Source organism: Phoca vitulina, unplaced genomic scaffold, assembly GCF_004348235.1.
Source record: "Phoca vitulina isolate PV1807 unplaced genomic scaffold, GSC_HSeal_1.0 scaffold1, whole genome shotgun sequence".
NCBI classification, from domain to species: Eukaryota; Metazoa; Chordata; class Mammalia; order Carnivora; family Phocidae; genus Phoca; species Phoca vitulina.
The window spans coordinates 92,966,371-92,993,468 of record NW_022589704.1 but is presented as its reverse complement, the minus strand read 5'-3'; the positions used below and the strand labels follow the sequence as shown (position 1 = coordinate 92,993,468).

At 41.2% G+C, this 27,098-nt stretch overlaps 1 protein-coding gene and 1 pseudogene across 2 annotated transcripts in view; both read left to right on the top strand.

Annotated features, from left to right (window-relative positions):
• The first annotated feature begins 4,038 nt into the window (after nt 1-4,038).
• Nucleotides 4,039-27,098, top strand: part of ACMSD (aminocarboxymuconate semialdehyde decarboxylase) — a 68,016-nt gene continuing 44,956 nt past the window's right edge. Inside the window, exons 1-3 of one of the 2 annotated variants that reach the window (XM_032425760.1) lie at nt 4,039-4,221; nt 11,914-11,958; nt 23,621-23,717. In XM_032425760.1, the coding sequence (XP_032281651.1) occupies nt 4,165-4,221; nt 11,914-11,958; nt 23,621-23,717 (199 nt within the window). In that variant the 5' untranslated portion in view covers nt 4,039-4,164. Of the gene's footprint in view, nt 4,222-11,913; nt 11,959-23,620; nt 23,718-27,098 lie in introns of those variants that run through there. The other variant, XM_032425846.1, reaches the window with a different exon arrangement.
• On the top strand, nt 25,802-26,768 carry LOC116637581 (annotated as a pseudogene).

Sequence of the window (27,098 nt, the reverse complement as noted above, 5' to 3'; positions counted from 1 at the left end):
CCTGTGAAAATGTTACTTCACATGGTTAAAAGGACTTTGAAAATGTGATGATGTTAAGGATATTGAGATGGGAAAATTATCTCGGGTTATCTGCGTGGGTCCAATGTAATAACATGAATCTTTACAAGAGGGAGATGGAAGGGTTAGAGTCAAAAAAAAAAAAAGGTGGTGTGATGACAGAACGGAGAGAAATACTGAAAGATACCACACTGCTGGCTTTGGGGATGGAGGATGGAGTCCAAGCCAAGGATGCAGACAGTCTCTAGAAGGCAGAAACAGTAAGGAAACAGATTCTTTTCTAGAACCTTAAGCAGGAACACAGATCTGCTGACCCATTTTAGACTTCTGGCTTCCAAAATAGTAAGAGAATAAACTTGTATTAGCTTAAACCACAAAGGATGTAGTCTTTGTTATAGCAGCAATTGAAAACAAATAGAGATTTTGGTACCCAGAAGTGGGGTGCTGCTGTAACAAATACAAGAAAATGTGAAAGTGGCTTTGGAATTGAGTAATAGGTAGAGGATGGAAGAACTTTGAGGTGTATGATAGAAAAAATCCTAGATTCCCTTGAACAGACTGTTAATAGACATATGGATGCAAATGATTCTGCCAGTGAGGGCTCAGAAGGAAATGAGGAACATGACAGAAAGTAGAGGAAGGGGGGGGTCCTTGTTATATAGTGGCAGAAAACTTAGTTCAATTGTGTGTCCTACAGTTGTGTAGAAATAAGAATTTATAAGTGATGAAACTGGATATTTGGCTGAGATTTCCAAGAAAAGTGTTAAAGGTTCATCCTCGTCCCTTCTTGGTGATTATAGTAAAATGCAAGAAGAAAAAGACAGATTGAAAAACTAGTAAGAAAAAAGGAATCAGGACTTGGTGATTTAGGGAACTCTCAGCTTATCCAGATGGCAAAAGATATCAAAATTAGGAGAGTTGCTGTCAGGAGAGCATACCTTGGAGAGAAAGCCAAAAGTATGGTTGGACAACTTTTTGCAAGTAATTTATCTCCTTAATGAAGGCATTATCATTGTTATTACTGGTATTATTTTAAATACTTAATATGATTTAGAATTACTTATATGATTACCAGTTTCTTTCCTTCCCATGCATTCTTATATTTCAGACCTTCTTTCTGGAGTCTTCTTCCTCCTTTCTGGAGTACATCATTAGGAATTCCTTAAGTGAAGGTTTTTTGGTAGCAAACTCAGTTTTCATCTGAAGATATCTTTACTTCTCCCTCATCGTTAAAATTAAGTTTTACAAAGTATATTACTCCAGGTTGACAGTTCATGTGTATCATCCCTTTGAGCATATTTTCTTTTGTCCTATGTCTCCCTTCATTCCTGTGAGAAGTTGGCTGTCAGTCTAATTGCTGATTTTTGAAGGCATTCTTTCTCTCTCTAGCAGTTCATAGGATCTGATCTTTATTACTGGTGTTCTGTAGTTTCACTACAAGGTTTCTAGAAATGAAGTTCTTTTTGTTAATCTTTCTTGATATAGTTTTTGATTCTTAGATATGTTGGCTCATCAGGTCTAGAAAATTCTCAGCTATTATCTCTTGGGATATCACTCCTCTAACTTCTCTCTCCTCTCTTTTAGCACTTCTGTTAGACTCCTTTTAGACTTCCTTATTTTATCCTTTGTACTCTGTGACACTCTTAAATATGCTCAATCCCCTCATCTTTCTGTGCAAGTAAGTCTCTCTTCCAGTTCATTAATTCTCCACTCAACTATGTCTATTCTGCTGTTTAATCCACCGACTGCATTTTTTATTTAAATTATTATGTTTTCATTTATAAAAGTTTTGTCCCTTTTCAAACTTGGTCAATCATTTGATAGTCCATTAATTTTCAAATTTTTATTTCTTTAAACGTTCTGTGTAAAATAAATTTATATTCTATGCTTAATAATTCCAATATTTATGTTCTTGGAGGTTTAAATCTATTATTTATTATTTCTATAGGCATTCCCTCATGGTGGTTTTTTTCCTCATGTGTGTAGAATTTTTTATTATGAGCCCATATTTTCTTGACCTTAATCTGTGGCAATATTGAGAGGACTAAGTTGGGATGCTCTTCTCCAGGAAAGATTTCTATTTTCTCTTTCTGGGCATGGGTGGAAATGGAGTAGTCAAGGATTACTAACCTGGTACCACTTTAATTAAAACCTTCAGTAACTGTCTTTGGATAATACTTCTCAAAGAATTCTCGAAAAAATTTGTTATTCTTTTCTTTTTCTTCCTTTTTTTATCATCATGGAGACAGATGTCCTTATACACTCCCTTTGTTGACCAGTGGATTTTTTTCTTCTAGTTTACTTATTTGCTAGTTCTAGCCCCTTCAAAAATTCTAGTTAAATGAAGGGGTCTCAGTTTTATACAAACCCATGGGATGCTTTCCTACTCCTCTGTGAGATATAAATCCTTAAAGCTCTAGAATTCTGAGTCTACACTGCCTGCGTTCAAATTCTGTCCCAATCACTTTTTCTGTGACCATGGACAAGTTACCTAACTTCTCTGTGCTTCAGTTTCCTCTTCCATAAAATGGATATTAGTGATAATTCCTCTATCATAGGATTGTTATAAGGAATAAATGAACTGATATGAGTAAAATGCTTGGAACAGTGCCTGAGCCACAGAAAGTGCTCCAAAAGTGCTTACACTTACTTTGGGTATTGGCATGTGCCCCCATGTTGATTTAAGGCTCACTTATTCAGTTTTAGCTCACTGAACTTTTTTAAAAATGATCTTGAGGATTTGATTTATTTTCTTTCAAGCTGAGCAGCATTTAAAAGAATGTTTGTTATAATTTACTCAGAATCTAGTTTAACTTATTATAATTTACCCAGAATCTAGTTGAAAAGAATGTTGGTTACAGTTTTTCCAGAATCTAGTTGAAGAGCCTAGTAGGAATGCTTTTTTGATGACTTAGTCCCTGTGCTGTGGAGACTGAGATGAAGGGATCATCCCAAAGCAGTTTCAAGGCTGTGCCAGGGACCTCAGGTCCTTGAACATTTTAAGCTTTCCAGGAATAGGAAAGGGTTAACATAGAATAACAAAGGGCTGCTTTGTTCTAGGCTCTCTTTAGAGGCATGACCAATAGCCCCACTTTTTGCTCCAGTGGAAGACCTCCCCAAAGTGCTCTGACAACTCTCAGTGGAATGGTTACTTTCTTTTTTCCCCTGCACTTAAGCTGTGTACAATTATTATTACAACATATGCATTATTTTACCTCATTCAATCTCAATAAATACCCAATGCATGAATGAACAAATGAAAGAAAAAGGCAACGGAAAAAATAACATGTATGAAGAATGGGCTCTTTCTCTGATTCAAAAGTAAAGGTGAAACTTCCCCCACAACTTTTCAACATGCTAAATTTTCAGGAACAAGCCAATTGATCAATACTGTTTAAAGACATCAAGGTAAATAACTGAACAAAAAGCAAAAGCATTAAAATTGGTTGCTTCTGGGGAATGAAACCAATGATAAGTGAATCAGTGATCTACTGTTCTTTAAAAACCCTCTGTACTATTCGATTTTTTACTATGTATATCTTTTTTTAAAGATTTATTTATTTATTTATTTTAGAGAGTGAGAGAGCATGAGCAGGAGGGGCAGGGGAAAGGGGAGAGAGAATCTCAAGCAGACCCCATGCTGAGCTCAGAGCCCCACGCGGGGCTCGATCCCACGACCATGAGATCACTACCTGAGCCGAATCCAAGAGTTGGACACTCAACCAACTGCGCCACCCAGGCGCCCCAGATTTTTTTATGTATATCTTGAAAAAAAATGAAATATTTAAAAACAAAGATTAGCCAGTTTTGGACCTGCTGTAATTCAAAAGCACCCAGTAGTACATCTGACTTCCTGAGGTTTAGTACAGTCTTTTTTTTTTTTTAATTTTATTTTATTTTTTAATTTAGTGCCCAAAGTCCCAATTACCAAAGAGTGGCTGACCCAAAGCCAAGTTGACAAATAAACAGAATTCTGAACTTTAATAAGGCAATTCCAGTGGACCTAGACAGAGCTGAGTAAGCCTACTGACTGGTGCCAGAAAATAGCTGTAAAGGAACTATGTAAATCAATTAACTCCATGGTTTTTATGGAGATCTCTTGACACCAAATCTTCTTTCTTTTCATGCTTCTCTGATCCTGCGGAGATGAAAATTGACATCCATAGTCATATTCTACCAAAAGAATGGCCAGATCTAAAAAAGGTAATGGTGATTAATCTGCTGAATTATTTCTGGACGTTCTCCAGGGTTTCTCACTGCCTCTATTACAGATCTATCTCTTCTTTGGGGAATTAGATGTTAAGTTTCTCTGCTCTAGGGGTGATTTAAAATTATTTGGTAGCTCTGATTTTCCAGTTTTTTAAAATTACTTTTATATTTATTTTGAAAGAACATTGATCAAAGAAGTGCCTTCTCAAAATCCCCTTTTCTCCTCAAATGAAGCATTCTCTAAAATTTCTGGACAATTTAAGTCAGGCAGTTTTACTTCCATTTAAATCACATACTCAGCTGCTGGGAAGATACGTGCCAACTACAGAATTTAAAGTTATAGTTTCAAGTAAAAGACTATTAAAAAAAATGGAATGTGATAGGCTTCCAGGACTTCTAAAACACATCTCCTTTCCAAAATGTTTAAAATAAGTTTTAGAAGCACCAAGAGATAGCTTTGTGGAGTTTTTTTTAAGTCTATTTTAGGACACTGTCTGAAACCTTTCCTTTTGATGTTCTTTAAGCTGTAAATTCTTGTTACGAACTAGAGAGTAGGAACATCAAAAAAACCCTAGAGAAAATGACATGAAGCCTTTGTACAATGAGTGTCTCTTTCTCTGTGTTTCTCAAAAGAGGGAAATTTCCTTTTGTCATTAAGAACTTTTGAATGAATACTAAAAGAAGGAGGTGGGGAACATGAAGAAATTTATAATTGGTTTGAGCTTTATTCAGGCTAAGTATCAGGTTTTACCCAATCTTCAGCCTTCTCTAGTATTTTCATGCCACTAATAATGTTTCATCTTTTTTATCCCAAGTGAGGAAAAATGAATTAACACAAACTCTAATTAAAATATGGTTTATTGTGCAAGTAAGTGAAACTATTTTCTTCTCATAATTGTCTCCTGGAAGAATGTTAATCTTGTTTCTTTGTCCATTGGTACTTCAGGTAAGGTGGATAGTAGACATTGTAGACTGAAAAATACATATGATGCTGAACCATCTTTAGTACCTGCTCTAACAGGAAAAGGCTTTCCTGTTAGAGCAGGTACTAAAAACTAACCGCACCAACTGACCCCTCCAGGAATCTAACTGCCTACATAGGAACTTGCTGTTCTGAATGCTATTGTCCTCATCATGTTTTATTAAAGTGTAAACACCACTTCACAAGGCTAGTGATGAAGACCCAGGGCAGCCTAAAAAGGTGCCTCCTCTTTGCTAAAGGGAGAAAACTTTCTACCTAGTATCCTGTGCCACAACTCCACCTCCCATTATCTGCCTCCCACCTGGAAGCCTGCCTCCAGTTTGAGCAGAGAAGTTGTCACCAAGAGCTGACAATTTCTAGGTGCCCCCACCCAATGCAGGGTCCTAAAGGCATTGTTAAAACTGCTTAAGACGCTGAAAGATGCAGAGCTTAGGGAGGCTATAACCATAAATGTGTGCCCTGGAGACTTCCCAAGCACATGCTCTGCTGGTTCTTTATTCCCCCTTCTCCTTCTTAATTATTTTAAGATTTATTTATTTATTTGAGGCTGGGGAGGGGCAGCGGGAGAGGGAGAGAGAGCCTCAAGCAGACTCCACACTGAGCATGGAGCCTGACAAGGGGCTCGATCTCACAACCCTGAGATCACAACCTGAGCTGAAACCAAGAGTCAGACACCTAACAGAATGAGCCATCCCCCTCCAGACATCCCCCTCCCTTCTCCTTCTTAACTTCTAGCTGTTGCCTCATAAGAGGGGAGGGGCATTTTGTCCCAATAAACCAGGGTTCTATCTAGTAGTCTCATGTGCTGCAAACAGATAACTGATACACTTAATTATGTTGATGATATAATGATAATAATAATAACCATTATACTCTTAGACTTCCAGGGAGCAATATATATATGTTTGATTCACATAAAAATTGTGTAAATTGCAGATAGGATTTATATTATTAACCTTGCTGGACGAATGAGTGCCTAAGACTCAGAAATGAGCCTCTAATCCCGGAGCTATGTGGGACCGTGGTGGCCCCTCTACAGCATTACCACTGCAACCACCTTGATAGAGCTGGCTCAGGAGAATATCACTGCTATGAGGGATGTCCCTGCTTCCCTCTGTCCCCCAGTGCCTCCCTCGACACCAGCCTGTTCCCCAATCCCCCACACTCATGTAAACCCACTGAGGGCCTCATCACAGGGTCACTGGAACCTGACTTCAACCCACAGGTCAAGCAAGTGGATCTGTTATATGGTAAAGTTCATTTGATTGCAGGCAAGCCAGTGATGAAAAAACCAGCTGAAAAACAGTTGTGTGTCTTCAAACTGGGAGTGAGATAAATAAACATACATTTAAATAGTGCTGGGATTCTTCTTCCTCTCTCCCCATTTCCAGTCCATATAGTCAGAGTAAAGTGAGCATTAAAGTGACATGAATCCTTGGCGTTCATATAGTTCAGTAATTACAGCAGATTTTCCTTTATCTTCAAATTGTTTCTTAAGGGGTAAAATATTATTTCAAAACATCAATCTCTGATCTTTTCTAACCATTTTTTCAAACTTTCCAATAAAAGAATGAAAAAGAGAAGCCAGTACTAGTTTTGTTTGAAGAACTAATACCTGTTTTCCAACCTGCCTTTCCCTATTAAACATTAATGGACACACCTCAATAACCTTGACCTCCTAATGCAGTGAGGAAACAAACAAGCAGAATCAACATGCCTGGGCTGATAATTAACTAATGATTACAAAGGACTGGGATTTGAGAAATCTTTTCGTTTTCACTTGCTAATAATGATTTTACTCAGACTTACAGTTAAAATCCTCAGGGGGGGAAAAAATCTATCTCATGTGGAAAGAGAGCAGATGCAGGGGGCACTTGATTAAATTGTGTTTCTGATGCATCAGGACCTCCACTCTCTGCTATCAGAAAGAGGAGGATGGTGGCCCAAGGAACCACGGTGAACAATGTTTCAGACTGATCCACGATGAGATTGTTCATAACAACTATGATGATAATAAGGTCTTGGCTCTTTCCTTCAGTAAGAATTTATGGATCACCTACTATGTCCCCAAAGTAAGATTTGCAAAGATTCTTCTAGTTTTAAATGGGGTCAAAAAATTCTGGCCTTTAATAAATATATATTTACATCTTTTTTCGATAGCATGATTTAATTGCACTTGATCACTGTCAGGTTTTAGGAGACCAAATCCCAGACATAACCTGACTTTTAAGCAACCCCTCTGAGGAAACAGATATCTGGTTTCATCACACAGGAAGTTCCTTATTCACCTCATGAAGTGTGAGGTCCCCAAGACACTAAAAATGCCATTCAGTTCATCTACCTCTGATTCATATAAATCCATCTCAGAAACATATCTCTTGTATATAAAACTGAATTCCCTTGGATTTTTTAGTTTGTTTTTTATTGTCATGCCCTTAAATGCCTATGGGACCCTGGTCATTGCCAGTCAAACATTTTCAGACTGTAAATGCCTCTTGGCATATGCTCTCACCAAAACTACTTTCAAGGTCATAAATTTCAGACCCCAGGCTTGGTTCAACCTAGGATGACAGCTGCAGAACTATGTAGAGCCCAGACTTGCAGCAGTTGCCCTAAATAGGTTAGGCCTTTGCAGGGGGCTTAGAAGAAACACAAAGTGGTCAAATTTTGTGCTTTCCAAGAAAGAGGAAGGAAGAAAAAAGGGTGACAAGAGCGCCTTCTTTCAGAGCACTCTTTAATGTCTGGTGCTAGGGTATGCCTTCTTGCACCACCTGAGGAGAAAACAGGCTGCCACCTCTATGCTACGTCAGACGCCATCCCTGTCTGCCACCACCACCGCCATGAAGCTCACTAACACAACCATCACCTAGGCTACCACCTCACGACCTCTACCATTGCCAACACCACGGCCAACCCTACAAACACCACAACCATCACTCTCACCACCTTTGTCACCACCTCCCCCACCTCCCCCACCACCAATGCCACTGTCACCATCATCATAACCATTGTTAGCATTGATGAGGTTCTTTCTGTAAGCCAGGTCTGGTATCAGTGGTTTTCTATGAATTTTATCTCAATTAATTCCTGTAAAACCCTATGCCACAGCTACATATGAAGCACAAAATGTAGCCTCATTTTACACATAAGGAAACAGTGACTTTGAGATACTAAGTTACTCCAACAAAGTCAAGGATCTTGTAAGTGGTTTGTCATGTGTGACAGGATCCCTTTGTTCCGCCTCTCTCTGCCTCTCTGCCCTTCCTCCAGTGGAACACGTCTTTAACCTGCTAACTTACAGGGTTAAAGCTCCTTAGCAAATTAAGAAAAAGTAAGAAAGACAGAGAGGAAAGAAGGAATACAGAAAAAAAGAAGAAAAGAAGGAAACAAGGAAACAAAACCTTTTCTTCTACAGTAAAGTTTCAATGGCAATTTTCCAATTCAAAAGAAAGTTGATTTACTCTAAAATGTAACTGGTTGAGGCCATAGGCCACCTCCTGCACCAGTACAGATCTCTCAGCAGCTTTATCCAGGAGAACGTGGAGGGGGGTAGCACAAGGGTATTAAATGCATGAAAGGAGCAGAGTGGGATAGAGGGGGGCAAAGGAGAGACTCGGTACAGAGAAGAGAAGCTAGGCCCCCTGGTGGACAGTTTCCTTTGCATGCCCAGCCTACTTCAGGTCCTGTGATGTCACTTAGGAAGGGGGCCAGTAGATTTCCAGAGCTAATATGATTATTTGGAGCTAGAACTCAAGAACAGACCTTATGCCGAGGTAGAATAAGGCTGATACAGAATTTACCAAATCCTAAATCTCTTGGGGCAGGCCCCACTCACAGACACAGAGACATACAAACACCTCTATGCTGTAGGCCCAGACCTCCTCTCAGTCTGGAGGTGAGAGGGTAGCTAGGAAGAGGAACCTTCCATCACCTGACTCCCTCAAGACAACTTCCTTGTAACATGACATGAAAACCAACCACTGTTAGCTGGTTTCATCCAACTACAACAAGCAAGAAGTTGAGCTGATGGTCAGCTTCCCTACTCATCACTACTGAAAAGAGCTGTTGATGAGCTCTTCACATCTGTTTCCAGCCCCCAACACCTTCCCTTCTTCATCACACTGTGAGAATCACTGTTCTGAAGCCTGGAAATGGTGAACATTGGAAGTTTCTCTCCAATCTGATCCCAGACTATCATTTCAACCTCCCTCCCTAGATACCACCTGATGCAAGTTGGCGGCCAGTACCCTCCTCCAGGCTCCCAGAGAGCTTGTGTTACTCTACCACAGCACGTCTCACACACCATTACCCTTCAGTACTTGCCATCCCAGCCCCACACATTCAAGACTGTGCTCCACACAGGCTGGAAATGTCCTTCACTTTTATTTTCTCTGCCCTAGTAAGGCTGGTCAGGGGTGGGATTCCCTGATGGTTTGGAGAACAAATGAACAAAATGATATTTTAAAACCTATGGTTACATGAGTTATATATACCTATGTTCTTAGGCAGCCTTTGAAAATTTTTTATTCATGACCTCAAGAAGAAATATATTTTATACTGTGACTCAGTACATTCATATATATAACGGAAAAGTCTAATGAACTAATACCACATGGGAAACATTCTAATATATTATTCTATTCTATTCTGTTCTATTCTACTCCATTCCATTCCATTCCTATTTTAGCTTGGGTTTTCCAAGAAGCAGACCCTGAAACAAAGATTCAAATGCAAGTAGTTTACTTTGGAGATGACCCTGGAAACACCAGGAAAGAGGAGAAATGAGACAGGGAAAGCAAGGCAGCCAATGAAAGTGTAGAATGTGTGCCTAACTCAGACTCATGATGCCCAAGTGGTGGGGAAACCAGTGTATTCAGTGTACTTATATACAGACACCCTCAGTCACTGGTTGAGGGCTTTGGAGGCAGGGAGCCAGGAATGGGGACACTAATTTCCTGAGACTTCTGACCCTCTAGAAGGACCGGATCAAAGCTGGCTTCAGTAGCAACAGGGAAGCCCTTGTCAAAGAAATGCAGGGGCTGGCAGGTGAAGGAGGGCTGGTGTGCACAGGAGTGTTAAGGGGAGGGAAGTTGGGTGGGACGCTGGCAGCATCCATTACACAAACTATTTTGGTTTTTAGAATGTCTGGGTCACTATCCACTAAACTGATTTCATGATCTACTAATGGACTGCAACCCATGGTTTGAAGAGCAGTGTTAGCATTCTAAGATGGTATTTCCTAAAGAGTAGTCCTTACAGTCTGTGTACTCCTGGTGGTCCATGAAATGATTTTAGGTGGTACATGAACAAGTATTTTTTAATGTTAATCCTCATTTAAAAATTGCAACCTAGTGTCTGATATCTGATCCGGAACACATAAACAACTCTCGAAACTCAGTCATAAGAAGACAAATAACCCGATTTTAAAAAAACTAGGCAAAAAATGTTCACAGATACTTCACTAAAGAAAATATGGCAAGTAAGTACTTGAAAAGCTGTTCTAGTTGTTAGAGAAATACAAATCAAGACCACATTGGTATACCACTACACACCTACTGAAATGGCTAAATTAAGAAAACTGACAATACTACATGCAGGTGAGGGTATGGAGCAACTGGAATTCTCATACTTTGTTGCTGGGCATGCAGACTGCTACAGCCACTTTAGCCACAGTTTCTAAGTGGCAGTTTCTCATTAGGCAATTCTGCTCCTGGATATGTACCTAAGAAAAAATAAAACATATTTCTACACAAAGAACTGTCTTCAAATGTTTATAGCAACTTTATTCATAATAGCAGATAAGTAGAAAAACAAAATGTCCACCAAGTGATGAATGAATAAATAAATTGTGGTATATCCCTAGAATGGAATACTACTCATCAGTAAAAAAAGGAGTGAACTACTAACACATGCAACAACATGGATGGATCTCAAACGCATTACTAAATGAAAACAAATCCACTCACAAAGGATGCATAATGTATGATTTAACTTAAACAACATTCTGGAAAAGTCAAACTTATAAACAGAGAAATCAGACCAGGGCTGTAAGGGGCTGAGGACAAGGGTGAGTCAAGTGTTGACTGTAAAGGAGCATGAGATTATATTTCAGGGTGACGAAAGACTATTTTTATTTTGATTGCAACATGGGATTTCATAGAATATACACTTACAAATATCTAATGTTACGGTATGTAAATTATACCTCAATAAACCAAACTTAAAAAAAATTGTAACCAGGGCACCTGGGTGGCTCAGTCGGTTGAGCAACTGCCTTTGGCTCGGGTCATGATCCCAGGGTCCTGGGTTCGAGCCCCACATTGGGCTCCCTGCTCAGCAGAATCCGCTTCTCTCTCTTCCTCTGCTGCTCCCCCTGCTTATGCGTGCTCGCTCTCTTCTTCTCCCTCTCTCTCTGTCAAATAAATAAAATAGAATCTTAAAAAGAAAATTGTAACCTCGGTAAAATGAGCACTTCTATGATATAGAATTTTCCTCTTTATATTTCAAATAAATATACTTGAGGGAAAAAACGTAAATTGATTTAAATATCAATATTGAGTATATGATACATGGGTGTGGGGGGGAGAAAATGGGAAGGTGGTGCCTGGTAGGAGGGAGCTCAGGATCCTTTGCCCCAGGGATGCCCCTTTATTGCAGTCCTCCCCTTTTTGTTCCTCCAGTCTAACTGTGCTTCTCCCCCACAGAGATTCGGCTATGGAGGCTGGGTGCAGCTCCAACACCACAGTAAGGTGAGCTTCTTACAAAGGGTGAATGTGCCTTAGACCAAGGACATCCTGAGCCTGAGATGTTCTTGCAGGTGGGCCTCCAGGCTCAACTCATGTCCTCTTATTGACTTTGTAGTAGGCAAGGGAGCAGCCCTGAGTTTCTCAAAATTACCAGAAAAATGAGGGTGACTTCAAAGAGCAGTATTTAAGAAGATAAAATTAAAATTTGAGAAGTCATTAAGAAATCTTTTTTGTCTATTTTTTTTTCCGCCCTAGAATCAATTTTAGCATTTATTGCTCTGCCTCAAGAAAGCAACCTGGGCTCTTTCCACAGGTTATTACAGTATATTAATGCCAACCAAACAAATGGCACAGTTTAGGTTTGCGCATAAGCTGGAGAAATTAAACATTGGAGACAAAGAGGAGAAAAAGCCACTTTTATTAAAGGTTGAGTCTGGTAAGAGGAAAAGCAAGAGGAGGAAGGCCTGGGGCAAAGCATTCTGCAAGTAACGAGGCCTGAGAGTGAGCTGATGTCTAGTGCTATGCAGCCATCAGATCTGACTTCACTTGCAGAGGCATCTCATGCTCTCCTGGAGTTCAGATCATATTCCTGAGCTTCCAGCTAAATGCAGACGGACCCTGGAGAACTCAGGGTCTGGGAAGGCAGAGTTACCATGTGCAGGGGTAACTTGGGAGAAATGCAGACTTGGAGGTCTCACCCCAGACCTACCAACTCAGGAATTTGGAGGGTCAGGCCAGCAATCTGTTTTGACAAGCCTCTGGTGATTCTGACACTCACTCAAGTCTAAGAACCACTGGCTCATACATTCATTCACTCACTCACTGATTTATATTGACACCTATTTTGTGTCAGGCCCACCAATCTCAACACCAGGAATAGGCTGGTGAACCAGACAGAGATATTCGCTGCCCTCATGGTGCTCAAATTCCAGGGAGAGACAAACAAACATGATCACAACAGAGAATGGAATGAAAAACAGTGCTGTGGTAGCGAGTGACTGGGGAAGATTCACTGGGCTGGCTGCTCAGGGAGCCAGCTAAAACTCAGAGGATGGGAAGGAAAAACCTGGACAAGTGTCCCTGGATGAGGAACAGCAGTTGCAAAGCCCACCAAGTAAAAAAGAACTGTGTTTGAGGAACAGAAAGGAAGGGAATGTGGCTGAGATGTAGTGAAAGGGGGATATGGTAGGAAATAAGGCTGGGGAGGTACACAGCGGCCAGATCATGGAGGGACTCTGGGGACACTTAGAGTGTCCCCAGCTGTGGAGTCTGGATTTTATTCTCAGCGCAACGTAAATTCTCTGGAGGGTCTTAATGGCTTAAAAAGACCACCCTGAATGCTCTGTGGAATATGAACAGAAACAGGTAGAGTTTAGGGAGCCAAGATAAGAGCTGGAGAGATGGGCAGAAGCCTCATTAGACAGGGCCATAGAGGATAGATTTAGGCCTTTGTACTTGATCCTAAAGGCAATGGAGAATAAATAGTTTTGGAAATCAGAATCCCTGGGGCAGCTTGCTCTCACCTTCATTAAAGAGTGCCTACTAAGTGCTGGTTTAGACACTGTCCTGCACTCTCCCCATTAAAAGTGCTAGTTCCAAGCCTGGGAGTTGGTGATGTCAGTTGGCCTTAAATCTCCCCAAGGTAGAGAACATTCTGAGTGGAGCTGATTACAACGCTATCAGGAAGGCCACAGGAGTGGGCAGCCTGTGATTGGTTTTTAGATCTCATTTGTAACCTCGATACTGGATTTGAATGGCTTTCATTTCATTTTGTTTTCATGTCAAAAAATTGCATAAAGAGTAAATCTCCAAAAGAAAACAGGAATGAAAATATTTCATATCGGCTACCTACATATTTCCAGCAAAATTGGACAGAATTTAATAGAACAAAACAGTGACACTCTCCTTCCCTCTCTCTCAAAAACAAAACAAATGAAAATACAAGAGAACCAGATCTGTATTTTTCATAATTTAAGGGGTTAGGGATTACAGTCAGGAAAAACAACATGCAAATATATATATATATAAATGGGAAATTAGGCTAAGCAATGAGAAAATCCAGTATTTGGGGGCTGAAATTTCTTTTTTGTTCTCCTACATTCCTTTGAACAAATATTTTGTGGCTCCCAAGACTGATTTACCTTGGAGATTCCTGTCCTCTGAAAAATCTTTCTAAAACATTTCTCTGGTCTGCCCATTTGTTTCTCTTTTTAACTTTGGTTTTTCAATGCTCTTGGAATGAATTGAGGGGTATTTGTTTGCCACAGGAAAGCTTTGTTCAGAACTAAAAAAAAAGAAACACCATTTGTCCTTGGTTGAGTATTGATAAAAGTATAAGTAGTAAGCCAGTTTGTATAACTTCCTTTCAGGAGCTGTTTGGGGTGGGGAAAAAATACCTAGGAGCATTTCAGAGGGTAGACATAGGGTCCTTTTCAAATCCATGGGTCAGAAGCATCTAGAAACATCCACTGAGTGTTTTTCAGGCCCTTGAGAATACAAATACAGACACGCACACACATGCACATAAACACGTATGCATACACACATACACATCATTTCTATCCGATTAGCATTTTGCACACACTGTTCTGTGTGATCTCATCAGGTTGCTGTTCTCAAAATGATTTCCCCCATAAAGAAAAACCTACTCAGTTTTTCACCTGTGTCCCAAGCACAGGACCTTCCATCCCCATGGAGTTGGGGTGCATCATCCTCCCAGTGTGGACGTGTTCTCCATCCTGGAAGCTCCCAGAACCCCATGCTATTGGGATTTTTATGGAGGATTTATCATGTAGGCATGTTCAATTATTAACTCCATTTCTAGCCCTCCTCTACTCCCTGGAGAAGTGGTGGGGGGACTGAAAATTCCAAGCTTCTAATCATGGCATGGTCTTTCTGATGACCAGCCCCCATCCAGGAGCCATCCAGGGGTCTATTCGGAGTCATGTCAATAGAACAAAAGATGCTCCTAGTCTCTTACCCACTTAGGAATTTACAAGGGTTTTAGCAGTCCTATGTCAGACGATTAAAGACCAAATGTTAAAATAAGAGATGCTCCCAGTAATCCTCAACAAAGTAGGTAAAGATGGAACATACTTCAACATCATAAAAGCCATATACGAAAGACCCACAGCTAATATCATCCTCAATGGGGAAAAACCGAGAGCTTTTCCTCTATCGTCAGGAACAAGATAGGGATGTCCACTCTCACCATTACTATTTAACATAGCACTAGAAGTCTTAACCACAGCAATCAGACAGCAAAAAGAAATAAAAGGCTTCTAAATAGGCAAGGAAGAAGTCAAAATTTCACTATCTGCAGACAACAAGATACTCCATGTAGAAAATCCAAAAAACTCCACCAAAAGTTTGCTAGAATACATGAATTCAGCAAAGTCCCAGGATATAAAATCCATTTGCAGAAATCTGTTGCATTTCTATACACCAATAATGAAGCACCAGAAAAAGAAATCAAGGAATCGATCCCATTTACAATTGCACCAATAACAATAAGATACCTAGGAATAAACCTAAACAAAGAGGTAAAAGATATGTATGCTGAAAACTACAGAATACCTATGAAAGGAATTGAAGAGGACACAAAGAAATGGGAAAAAATTCCATACTCATGGATTGGAATAACAAACACTGTTAAAATGTCTATACTACCCAAAGCAATCTACACATTTAACGCAATCCCTATCAAAATACCACCAGCATTTTTCACAGAGCTAGACCAAACAATCCTCAAATTTGTATGGAACCACAAAAGACCCCAAATAGTCAAAGCAATCCTGAAAATGAAAAGCAAAGCAGGAGGCATCACAATTCCAGACTTCAAGCTATATTACAAAGCTGTCATCATCAAAACAGTATGGCACTGGCACAAAAACAGACACGTAGATCAATGGAACAGAACAGAAAACCCAGAAATGAACCCATAACTATATGGTCAACTAATCTTCAACAAAGCAGGAAAGAATATCCAATGGAAAAAAAGACAGTTTCTTCAACAAATGGTGTTGGAAAACTGGACAGCCACATGCAGAAGAATGAAACTGGACCACTTTTTCACACCATACACAAAAATAAATTCAAAATGGATGAAAGGCCTAAATGTGAGACAGGAATTCCCAGATACGTCACCAGAGGCAAGGGAAACAAAAGCAAAAATGAACTATTGGGGCTTCATCAAGATAAAAACTTTTGCACAGTGAAGGAAACAAACAACAAAACTAAAAGGCAGCCTATGGAATGGGAGGAGATATTTGCAAATGACATATCTGATAAAGGGTTAGTATCTAAAATCTATAAATATCTTATCAAACTCAACACCCCAAAAAACAAGTAATCCAGTTAAGAAATGGGCAGAAGACATGAACAGACATTTTTCCAAAGACATCCAGATGACTAATAGACACATGAAAAGATGTTCATCACTCATCATCAGGGAAATGCAAATCAAAACCACAATGAGATATCATCTCACACCTGTCAGAATGGCTAAAATTAGCAACACAGGAAACAACAGATGTTGGAGAGGATGCAGAGAAAGGGTAACCCTCTTGCACTGCTGGTGGGAATGCAAACTGGTGCAGCCACTCTGGAAGACAGTATGAAGGTTCCTCCAAAAGTTAAAAATAGAACTACCCTACAATTCAGCAATTGCACTACTGGATCTCTACCCAAAGGATACAAAAATACAGATTTGAAGGCGTACATGAACCACAATGTTTATAGCAGCATTACCAACAATAGCCAAACTATGGAGAGAGCCCAAGTGTCCATTGATTGATGAATGGATAAAGAAGATGTGGTATATATACACAATGGAATATGACTCAGCCATCAAAAATAATGAAATCTTGCCATTTGCAATGACATGGATGGAGCTAGACTGTATTATGCTAAGCAAAGTAAGTCAGTCAGAGAAAGACAAATACTATATGGTTTCACTCATAGTGGAATTTAGGAAACAAAACAGATGAACATGTGGGAAGGGAAAAAAAGAGAGAGAGAGAGAAGAGAGGGGAGGCAAACCATAAGAGACTCAACAACAGAAAACAAACTGAGGGTTGATGGAGGGAGGTGGGTGGAGGACGGACTAAATGAGTGATGGGTATTAAGGAGGGCACTTGTTATGAGGAGCACTGGTATTGTATGTAAGTGATAAATCACTAAATTCTACTCCTAAAACCAATATTACACTCTATGTTAACTAACTAGAATTTAAATAAAAATTTGGAAGAAAAAAAGAGAGATTCCCCTAGTTTTCTTATCACTTAGGAAATTACAAGGGTTTTAGAAGCAGTGTGCCAGGAATCAGGGACAGAGACCAATATATATATTTTCTTTTATTTCACACTCCATCACTGGGGAGCCAGGAAAACACCCAAATGGATAAAGAACACACAGATAGCAATAATTTTGTACTAACTGAGCAAAAGAGACAAAAAATAGTAAGGGACTTTAGGAGAGGTGGAGGGGCAGGGGGCAATTTTCATAAAAGAATCTCTGAATTGTAGAACTAGTGATTATCTAGTCAGTGTTTGAAAATATGGGCTGCAATGCAACAGTGAGTCTTATCAATGCAGTAGGTTAGAGCAGCTTAAAAAATAAAATAGATTACAAAAGAGAATAGCAGAATGCATTCATGGTAAGAGTAAATATTGTTTCATGAAACTTTTATTTCAGTCTGTATCTGTATAAATAGATATATTGGGGTGCAATGCATCACAATGGAAAATACATTTCTTCATGTGGTATCATGGCCAATACTGATTAAAGCCCTCATCCAATGCCCTCATTTCATGCTTTTATTTTTAAGGTTAATTTTTCATTACATAAGGAATATTTGAATAAATTTTCCTTTTTAAATTTAGGCTTTTGGAGATAAAGCTATAGTTAATTCCCTTGGATCAGCACTCCCTATCCTCAAAAGTAATTCCTATCAGGGATTGCTATCGGGGTGCCCGGCTGGCTCAGTTGGTACAGCACGCAACTTTTGATCTGAGGGTCATGAGTTTGAGGCCCCACATTGGGTACAGAGATTACTTAAAAACAGAATCTTATTTTTAAAAAAAGTAATTTTTATTAACAGTTTGGTGGGTATCTTTCCAGACTGTTTCCCATTATTCTATTTATATATACATGTACCTATAGAAACACATAGTATTATGTAAAATGTTTATGTATATTTTTTAGTTAAATCAATTAACCTCCAAACAGAAAACAAATGGCACACTAATTTAAGTGTGAGTAGTCAATTTAGACTACTCAGAAAAGAGCTAACAAAGAGCCTATTTCTAAAGGTGTAGGTATGTGTGGGATGAAGCTGTAGAGGCAGGCAGGGATGAGAGCACGAAGGGTCTTGCAGGCTGGGTTAAGGAGTCTGGATTGTGCCTTCAGGGCAATAGGATTCCATTCAAGAGCTTTAAGTGGGGCAGTGGCCAAATCTGATTTAAGGTTTCAAAAGTTGACTCTGGGAATACTGAGCTGGGTGGCTCAGTGGCTCAGTCTGTTAAGCATCTAACTTTTGATCTCAGCTCAGGTCTTGATATCAGCGTTGTGAGTTCAAGCCCCACGTTGGGCACCTTCCCAGGAGTGGAGCTTACTTATTAAAAAAAAAAAAAATTTAATTTTAATTTTAAAAAGCTGACTCTGGCTCTTTTTTAAAGACTGGGTTGGAAGGGAACAAAAGTGAAAGCAGGAGATCAGGCTGGAGGCTGATGCAGTCATTTGGGCAAGAGAGGAGGGGGCTTAGGCCAGACTAGGGCAGCGAGATGTGGAGGAGGAGACCACTTCAGGATCTACTCTGGAGATAGAATTCAGGGCACTGGGAAATGAACTGGATAAATGACATGGTAGGCAGAGGGAAGGGAAAAAGTGAAGTTGTCTCAGAGAGATGAGAGAGATACTGCAGGCATCAAGGCCAAAAGCAGTGAGCTGGGAGGGCCAGCAGGGCTGGGAGAGAAATGGTGGTATCAGGGCCTCCAGTGGAGCTCCCTTCAGAACCTTGAGATGTGAGCATTGGAGTGATAATAGAAAGTGCTTCCTGATGACAGCATCTGGGCCATTTCTAACAACTCTGCACTTCAAACCCAACCAGCTCAAAAGTTTGCATGGTCTAGAGGGATAGCCTGAGTAGGCACTGGGGGTAAGGAGCAGAGAATGGGAATCTGATAGTGAAACATTGAGTTTGAAAGTACATTTTAAATGAGGCATGAAGTACCCATCATTTGAAATACCAGCCATATTCGAACTTATCTGTGGACAGTATTAGAATTAGAATGTGAGAACCAGAAGTATACCAGGTTAGGGTCCCTGGGAATCAGACTCTGAGACAGAAATTAGCATGCAGGAGGTTTATCAGGAAGTGCTGTGACAATGGGCACCAGTGGAAGGAGGAGAACAAAGCTGGATAGAACAGAGGGCAATGTTGAGCTGTGATGTTTCAATGGAGGCCTCAGCTGACCCTACCAGGAGCTCTAAAGCTAAACCTTCAGAATTGTCCCAAGTTGGGGTGCAGGAGGACAAGAGAGACGGGCCTTTATACCTCCATGTCAGACATTGGAAGTGGGCTGCCCTGGAAATGAAGCAGGACCTGGAGGGAGGTGGCTCTTCAGCTGAGGCAGTCTTCCTATCTCCCCATAGGGGCTGATAGTCCAGGGCCGTCTTTAGGCAACACCCCCAGAAGCTAGAAGAAAAAGGCCTTTTATTCCTGAAAGAGGATTTGAGCAGCACATCACACCATCCTGGAAAGGGAATTTAGACATCTCTTACTCTAAGCCCTTATTTTATAGTTAGAATCCAAGGTTCTGGGAGGTTGTTTACACACAGGGTCCTGGTCTCCTGACTCCTGCGGTATCATGATTTCTATTATGTCATGCTGTTCTGGCTTTAAAAATATTAGAGGTGTATTTGAAATGGTTTACCCAGGTGGCGATTGTTGGTTGGGGAACTCTTTTTTTTTTTTTTAAGTTTTATTTATTTAAGTAATCTCTACACCCCACGTGGGGCTTGAATTCAGGACCCCCAAGATCAAGAGTCACATGCAAGGGTGACTCAGCTGGTTAAACATCTGCCTTCAGCTCAGGTCATGATCCCAGGGTCCTGGGATGGAGCCCTGTGTCAGGCTCCCTACTCAGCGGGGAGCCTGCTTCTCCCTCTACCTGCCGCTCCCCCTGCTTGTACACTCTCTCTTTGTCAGATAAATAAATAAAATCTTAAAAAAGAAAGAAAGAAAGAAAGAAAAGAGTCACATGCTCTTCTGACTGAGCCAGCCAGGCACCCCAGTTGGGAAACTCTTTAAAAAAACAACAACTTGGTTTTGAGAGTTTAGAAAAACAGGATTTGTTTGTGGGTTGAATAAATTGGAGCACCTTACTCCAATTACTTGGTTATTAGTTTAGTTTAAGATCTTGGTTGATATTGAGGTCAGCTTAAGAACCTAAGAAACCCTCTGTCCCTCCCCCAGCAACAAGTGCTGCCTTCTGAGGCACATTTACAGCCCTGCAGGGATACTGGGTTCCCAAATGTAAAGTGAGAGGTATCAGGAATTGATTCTCCCAAAATTCTGGCTTAAGAAACAATGCAAATTGGGAGCCTACTATAGGGCACAGCTGCTCTGTGTTACTTTTCACTCAGAAAAAGTTCAACCGAGAGTTGCTGTCATTCATTAGCTTTACCATGGATCCAGCATGAAGGATGTGGAGAGAGAAGTTTAGTGAGTCCAATTCTCCTGCCATGTAATGAGGGCCATCCCCTCAAAAGAGCAGAATCTGTAGGAAATGATAGTAATTAACCTTTGCCTACTAAATAGACACCAATTACCAATATCAGCATGGTGGTATGGAAAATGGATCCATAACCTTGGACAAGTCACTGAATTTTATAGACTTACTGCTAAATGCAAGGGTTGAACTAAATGATCCATTTCTGCTTTAATGTGCCCTGCTTTATCTGAAACCAAAACTTACTTATGCATCGCCCAGAGAAACCCAAGTTCCTCCATTGCCATTGATAATATATGGTAAAATCTGGCCTGAAATGATGGAGCATGTTCTCTGACCTGGTTCTTCACAAATATTCTATTTCTATTGAATCTTCTGTTTTACCCAGTGTTCTTAGTTGCAAATAACAGAACACACTCTAGCTTGCTTTAGTAGAAAGGCAGCTCACAAACCTCCTGGGAAGACAACAGATCAAAACCAGAGGCCGTGCTAACATGCACAATGCCCAATCATACGTGGCGGACTGCTCCAGCAAAGAGGCAAGTGCCGCCCCTCCTGGCCACAGACAGGAAGCTCATACTCATGCTGATGCTGCTGAGACTGGAGACCAGAGTGCTGACGTTTCTGCTCCAGCCACGTCTGACACCTCAGACAACACCCATAGCAGAACGCAGCTCCTGCACGCATGTTCGTACCCTCACTACAAGGGAGCCTGGGGAAGTGAAGTCTGGATTCTCCTTCATAACATTTATTCACACACAAAAGTGTTCCAAAGATGCTGGGTGGCCACAAGCATGACAAATATAATTGTCCACATTTTGCAGATAGAAAAAGTGAGGCTTCAACTCAGAAATCCCCTAACTTAGCCTCTTCTACTGGTAGTAAGTAACTTCAGGAGATTCAAACCCAGGTCTGTTGGAGTGCATGCTCTTTCAGCACTCTGCTATTCTGGGTGCTTTATGGTGCTTAAGCTTTCCTATTTAGGAGCAAAAGAAAAATAAAGCCTCTAATTTGCCAAATAAAAGTGTATTTCTTCACTTTTTCTTTTACCATCATTCCTCTCCCCTCCCTTCTTCACCAAATGGAAAGACATGTGTTCCTATATTCTATTTGTGCAATCAGTATCATTCTGGACGCTTCGTTGCAAACAATGGAAACCAACAATGGTCAGTTTAAGCAGAAAAGGAATTGGTTGCAAGTGTTTTAAGCCCCTCCAGAATTACAAATGCCTAGGGAGCCACTCATAAGATGTGCAGGTGATTGAAGCCACAGCCAAGACCACACCACAGGACTAGCCTGGCTAGGGAGCTGTTGCCTCCCAGCTGGACACTGGACACTGCCACCAACACCACTGCCAATGGACCCAGCACGTGGCCACTGCTGGAATCACTGGCAGAATAAATTCACCGATCCTGTCTTTAAGCATCACTTCCTCTTGATTAAAAACCAAGCACTGCTGGTCAAGCTTGGGGCAAGGAGAGCAAGCATTGGGGGTGGGGCTTTATGAGAGGGTATCTGGGACCTGCCTTGTAGGAGATTTCCCAAGCTGGGAAGGAGGTTCAGATGCTGCCAAGGTCAACAAAGGATGGGAACTGAGGCAAATAAATCCTGATGTCCTGATGTCAAGAGACTCAGCTATGCCTAGGTATGGACATCTGTCTCAGGATGTACAAGTTGTTCACTGACCTTTTCCCCAGCCATGAGAAATGGAAACTTAGATGTAAGGTCTTATGTATGCATGCCAGATATGAATGGGCTGCCACACTTGAAGGTGAAAAGTGGTCAACTTTCTCCATGCATGAGACAGAGAAGGTCTTGTCCAAGGAATAGAAGAATGGAGAAGAAAGCTGTGGCAGGGCCTGTGTACCACTCACAATCAAGCCAAGAGGAAGAGGAGGAAGGTGAAGGACTCCACCAAGCAGAGCTCAAGGCCTTTGATCACCACATGCCCATTCAGCCATCACGTAGGGCCCAAGGGCGATCCTGAGGCCCTGAAGCACCGCCGGAGGTGATGTGCCCTCAAAGCAGGGAAATATCAGGAAATAGTCTCGTCCCTAATTAGCTATACATCATTAATAACTAATACTGAGAATAACTAGCACTTATGTGTCAGAAACTCCACTAAGTGCATTACAGGGATTATCCCATTTCATGCTTACAAGATCCCTTTAAGGTAAGGGATTACTATTATTATACCACAGTAAGTGGTAGAATGGGGATTTGATCCCCATTGATCACTATGATTTCAGGGACCTGGATCAGACCTTTCCCTTTTCTTTAGGGATCACAAATTGAAAGTCCACTTTAGAGGACTCCTTGCACTGAGTATTAAATGTAGTGTGCACAGGCAGGCATGATGCCTGGTGGAAGCTAACAACTTAGCACCAAATTTCATATATGCTACTAGACTGATTCACTTCATTGCCTGCCTCCTCCTGCAGGTGTTGACATCAGTGAGCCCTGCTCTGATAGACAAATCATTTACTGTCACTACCCATCTGTTTCTTTTCTATAAAACAAGAGGGTTGGACTAGATGGTCTATCTCAGAGGGCCTTTCCAAATCTAAAATGTTATGGATCTGGAGTTTTCCAGGCACTGGGCCATCCTCTTGGGTCCTGTAGCCAGCAGTTGAGATCAGCAAGATGAACAGCCATCCTCAGTATGCTGCCCCAAAAGGCCATGACCATGACCTTGTTCTCTCTGTGTCCAGCCACTGACACTCACAGAGCACACCCCTTCGATTCCAGGCCAACATTATGGCATGAGGATGAAAAGCTGAGTCCCGTTAAATGAACAGACTTCTACTTTTCTGAGGATTAAGTAAAAACCCCTAAAAATGTTAGGGGAGAACCATGTTCCAAAGCATACAAGGAAGAATAAATCTAAGTAAGCCTAGGTCACACCTTTTGCTGATGTGAGTTTTCTGCCCTAGGGAGAAGCAAAGATGCTGAAAGATGGGAAGGTCTTCAGAGTGGTCCAAGAGAACTGCTGGGATCCAGAAGTCCGTATTAGAGAAATGGACCAAACAGGTACTTAGGACGAGAAATGCTACCAATGTTTATATCTGATATAAAAGCAACATCTGCCTCTAAAAGTCTGTTGACCACTTTATGTGATTAACGTGATGGCAACTTCTGATTGCCTTTTCTCCACAGGACAGGCTATTCCAGCTTCGCTTCTACTACAATGCTTTTAAGAATATGGATTTAAACTTTTTTAAATTAGGTATACCTTGTTTTAAAGTAGAATTCTACATCATCAGAAAAATAAAAGTAGTATTTTATTATTTTAAACTTTTAAGTTCAAATGTAGAGTACTTACTGTGAAGTCAACTAAAACCGTAAAAACAAGAATTCACAATTAAGGATGCCAACTGCTTGCTTAATCAGATTCAGGATCCATATTCTTTCTATAGTTTGTCTCAATGCACAGTACACAGAATGTCCCCACTGACATATAAGGAGTGGAAATGGGAGTAGTTAAAAAGAAAGTTAATCGTATAATAATCTCAGAATACTCTACAATGAAACTAATCCAGAAATTTGAAAAGTAAAAATTGGGAAATTCTTGTTTCAAAGCTGAATCACTAACAATTTCTAAAAACTGCTTGATTTTCCTTATCTTACATCTAAAAAGCAAACAAGTCTCCCCAATTTAAAAGAATTTCAAAGACTATCTCAAATAAGGTATGATGGCCACATTGTGCTTTCACTTATTACTACCTGGTCGACTGTGCGACCTGAGGAGTCTATGCTCCAAGAAGATGCACTGAGCCTTCTAGACACATGTGAGCCATGACCATGGGCCATGATGGGGAACTCACCACTACAACACTCTCAGGCCTAAATTTCGACATGGGTTGTCTAGATTCAAACAAGAAAACAAACAATGCATATACACAAATGAAAGAGCAGCTTGGGATTATCACCTTCTTAATCAAAGACAAACGTATAAGAACTTCAAATACATACTGAGATAGCAGAAGCCATTTTATTCCAAAGTCTGCACAAAATGAGTTAACCTGCCAGCCCTAAATAAGGAGGTAGTCTCTGGCATGTTAGAACTTGGTCTAGGATACTTCTGACCAGGTACTTCTTTATAGGTTTTTTTTTAACAATTATATTTAAATAGCATTCAAATTGAATTTTACAGAAAGTCTAAAGCACCTCTGTAGACCACTCCACAGAACACAGAATATATGCCCCTGTTCTACAAGTACATGGGAGTGGGAGGGGAGTGAGAGAGAAAAAGCATCCCAGGCCTAGAGCAAAGAGCAGGGTTTTGATCTAAATGTGAAGTTTAGAGTGAAGATGGTGGAGGCATAGGGGACCCTAATTTCGTCTGGTCCCCGGAATTCAGCTAGATAGTTATCAAATCATTCTGAACACCTGCAAAATTAGCCAGAGATCTGAGAAAAGAATGGCTGCAATTCTACAAAAGAAAAGCAACCACTTTTTGCAAGGTAGGAGGTGCAGGGACGTGAATCTGAGGCAATATATTGGAAGATAAACCTTTGGGGGAAGGAGCCTCCTTAAGCTGGGTACCAGAGGTGTTATAATCAGCAGAATGCAAAATTGGAACTTTTAGAAGTCTGCCTGAAAGGCGATCAGGTGGCAAAGTGGGGCAGAATCCTAGGTGGGACAGCGTGGTCTCAGGATCCCTGGGGTCACAAAAAGAACAGGGATGCCTGAGTGCAGCTGAGTTCCCAAGCATCAGAGCAGGGAAGCCAGCTGCAAACAGAGAGCTCAGGAATGGGCTTTCTGCTCGGTGTTGCCATAAACCCCAAGCCCCAGCACAGTCAGAGAACTGCTCTTGAAGCAGCGACCCAGCAAGCAGCAGAACCCCAGCGAAACCCCTGTTACTCCCCCCAAGAGAAATAGCATGGGTCCCTGCCTTAGGAAGCCATAAAGTTTGGAGACTCAAAATAGGGTCATGCCTGAGATAAAAACGCTCAGTCACGGGCTGGGTGAACACAGAGAGCAGGTAGAAACCAGGGAGACATTCCCTCCCACCCGCACGGCGGTTGGTGCCCTGTCACCGCCCACTGTGACCATGGCCCCAGCCCGCGGCCTGTAAATTGGCCACCAGAGTTCCTGAGGGGGCCCCGGTCCTGATGGCGGTGGCAGCGGCCGACCCCCCCTCCCTCGATGCCCATAGGTGGCAGGAGCTGGAGGGCCCACTGCCCGTTGGGACTTCCACAGGCTGCACTCCTTTCTGGCCGGAATGTGTGCCAAAACAACAGTCGCTCCTTTGGATCGAGTAGAAGTTTTATTACAAGCTCACAATCACCATTACAAACATTGAGGAGTATTTGCTGCATTGGGTGCTGTTCCCCAAAAGGAGGGATACCTTGGATTATATAAAGGTATATGTAATGATGATCCAAATCTCTCCCTACGGTGCAATCCAGTTTATGGCATTTGAGCATTATAAAACATTAACTACTACAAAGCTCGGGGTTTCCAGTCATGTGCACAGGTTAATGGCTGGATCCACGGCAGCTGTGACAGCAGTTATCTGTCCTTACCCTCTTGACATGCTGAGAGTACGCCTAGCACTCCAGGTGAAAGGGGAACACACTTAGACAGGAATTATTCATGCATTCAAGACAATTTATGCAAAGGAAGGTGGTTTCCTTGGATTTTACAGAGGCCTGATGCCCACTATATTAGGAATGGCTCCATAAGCAGGTGTTTCATTTTTTACTATTGGTACCTTAAAGAGTATTGGGCTTTCCCATGCTCCCCCCCCTTCTTGGCAGACCTTCATCAGACAATCCTAACATCTTAGTTTTGAAAACCCACATAAACTTATTTTGTGGGGGTGTTGCCAAAGCCATAGCACAGACAATATCCTACCCATTTGATGTAACTCATCGGCGAATGCAATTAGGAACTGTTCTTCCAGAATCTGAAAACTGCCTTGCCATGTGGGAGACTATGAAGTACGTCTATGGACACCATGGAATTCAAAGAGGATTATATCGTGGTTTATCTCTTAATTACATTCTCTGTGTTCCCTCTCAAGCAGTGGCTTGTACAACATATGAACTTATGAAGCAGTCTTTTCACCTCAACTAAAGAAAATCATGATTTCTTTTCCTTAATAAAATCTCAGAGGGAGGGAGAAAGAAAGAAAGGAAGGAAGGAAGGAAGGAAGGAAGGAAGGAAGGAAGGAAGGAAAGAAGGAAGGAAGGAAAGAAGGAAAGAAGGAAGGAACAAACAAACAAGGGAGACAAGAGTGATTGACTGCTTTTCTGTGAGGGCTCACTGAAGAGTGGGGGGGGCACAAACTTTCAGCTCTGGAACTAGAGATCGGGGTGTTGCCATTTTCATCCCCCCATCATGCTGAAAGCCTTCAGGGAGCAAAACAGCACTACATAATGCAGTCTGGGGCTGCTTACACTGAGC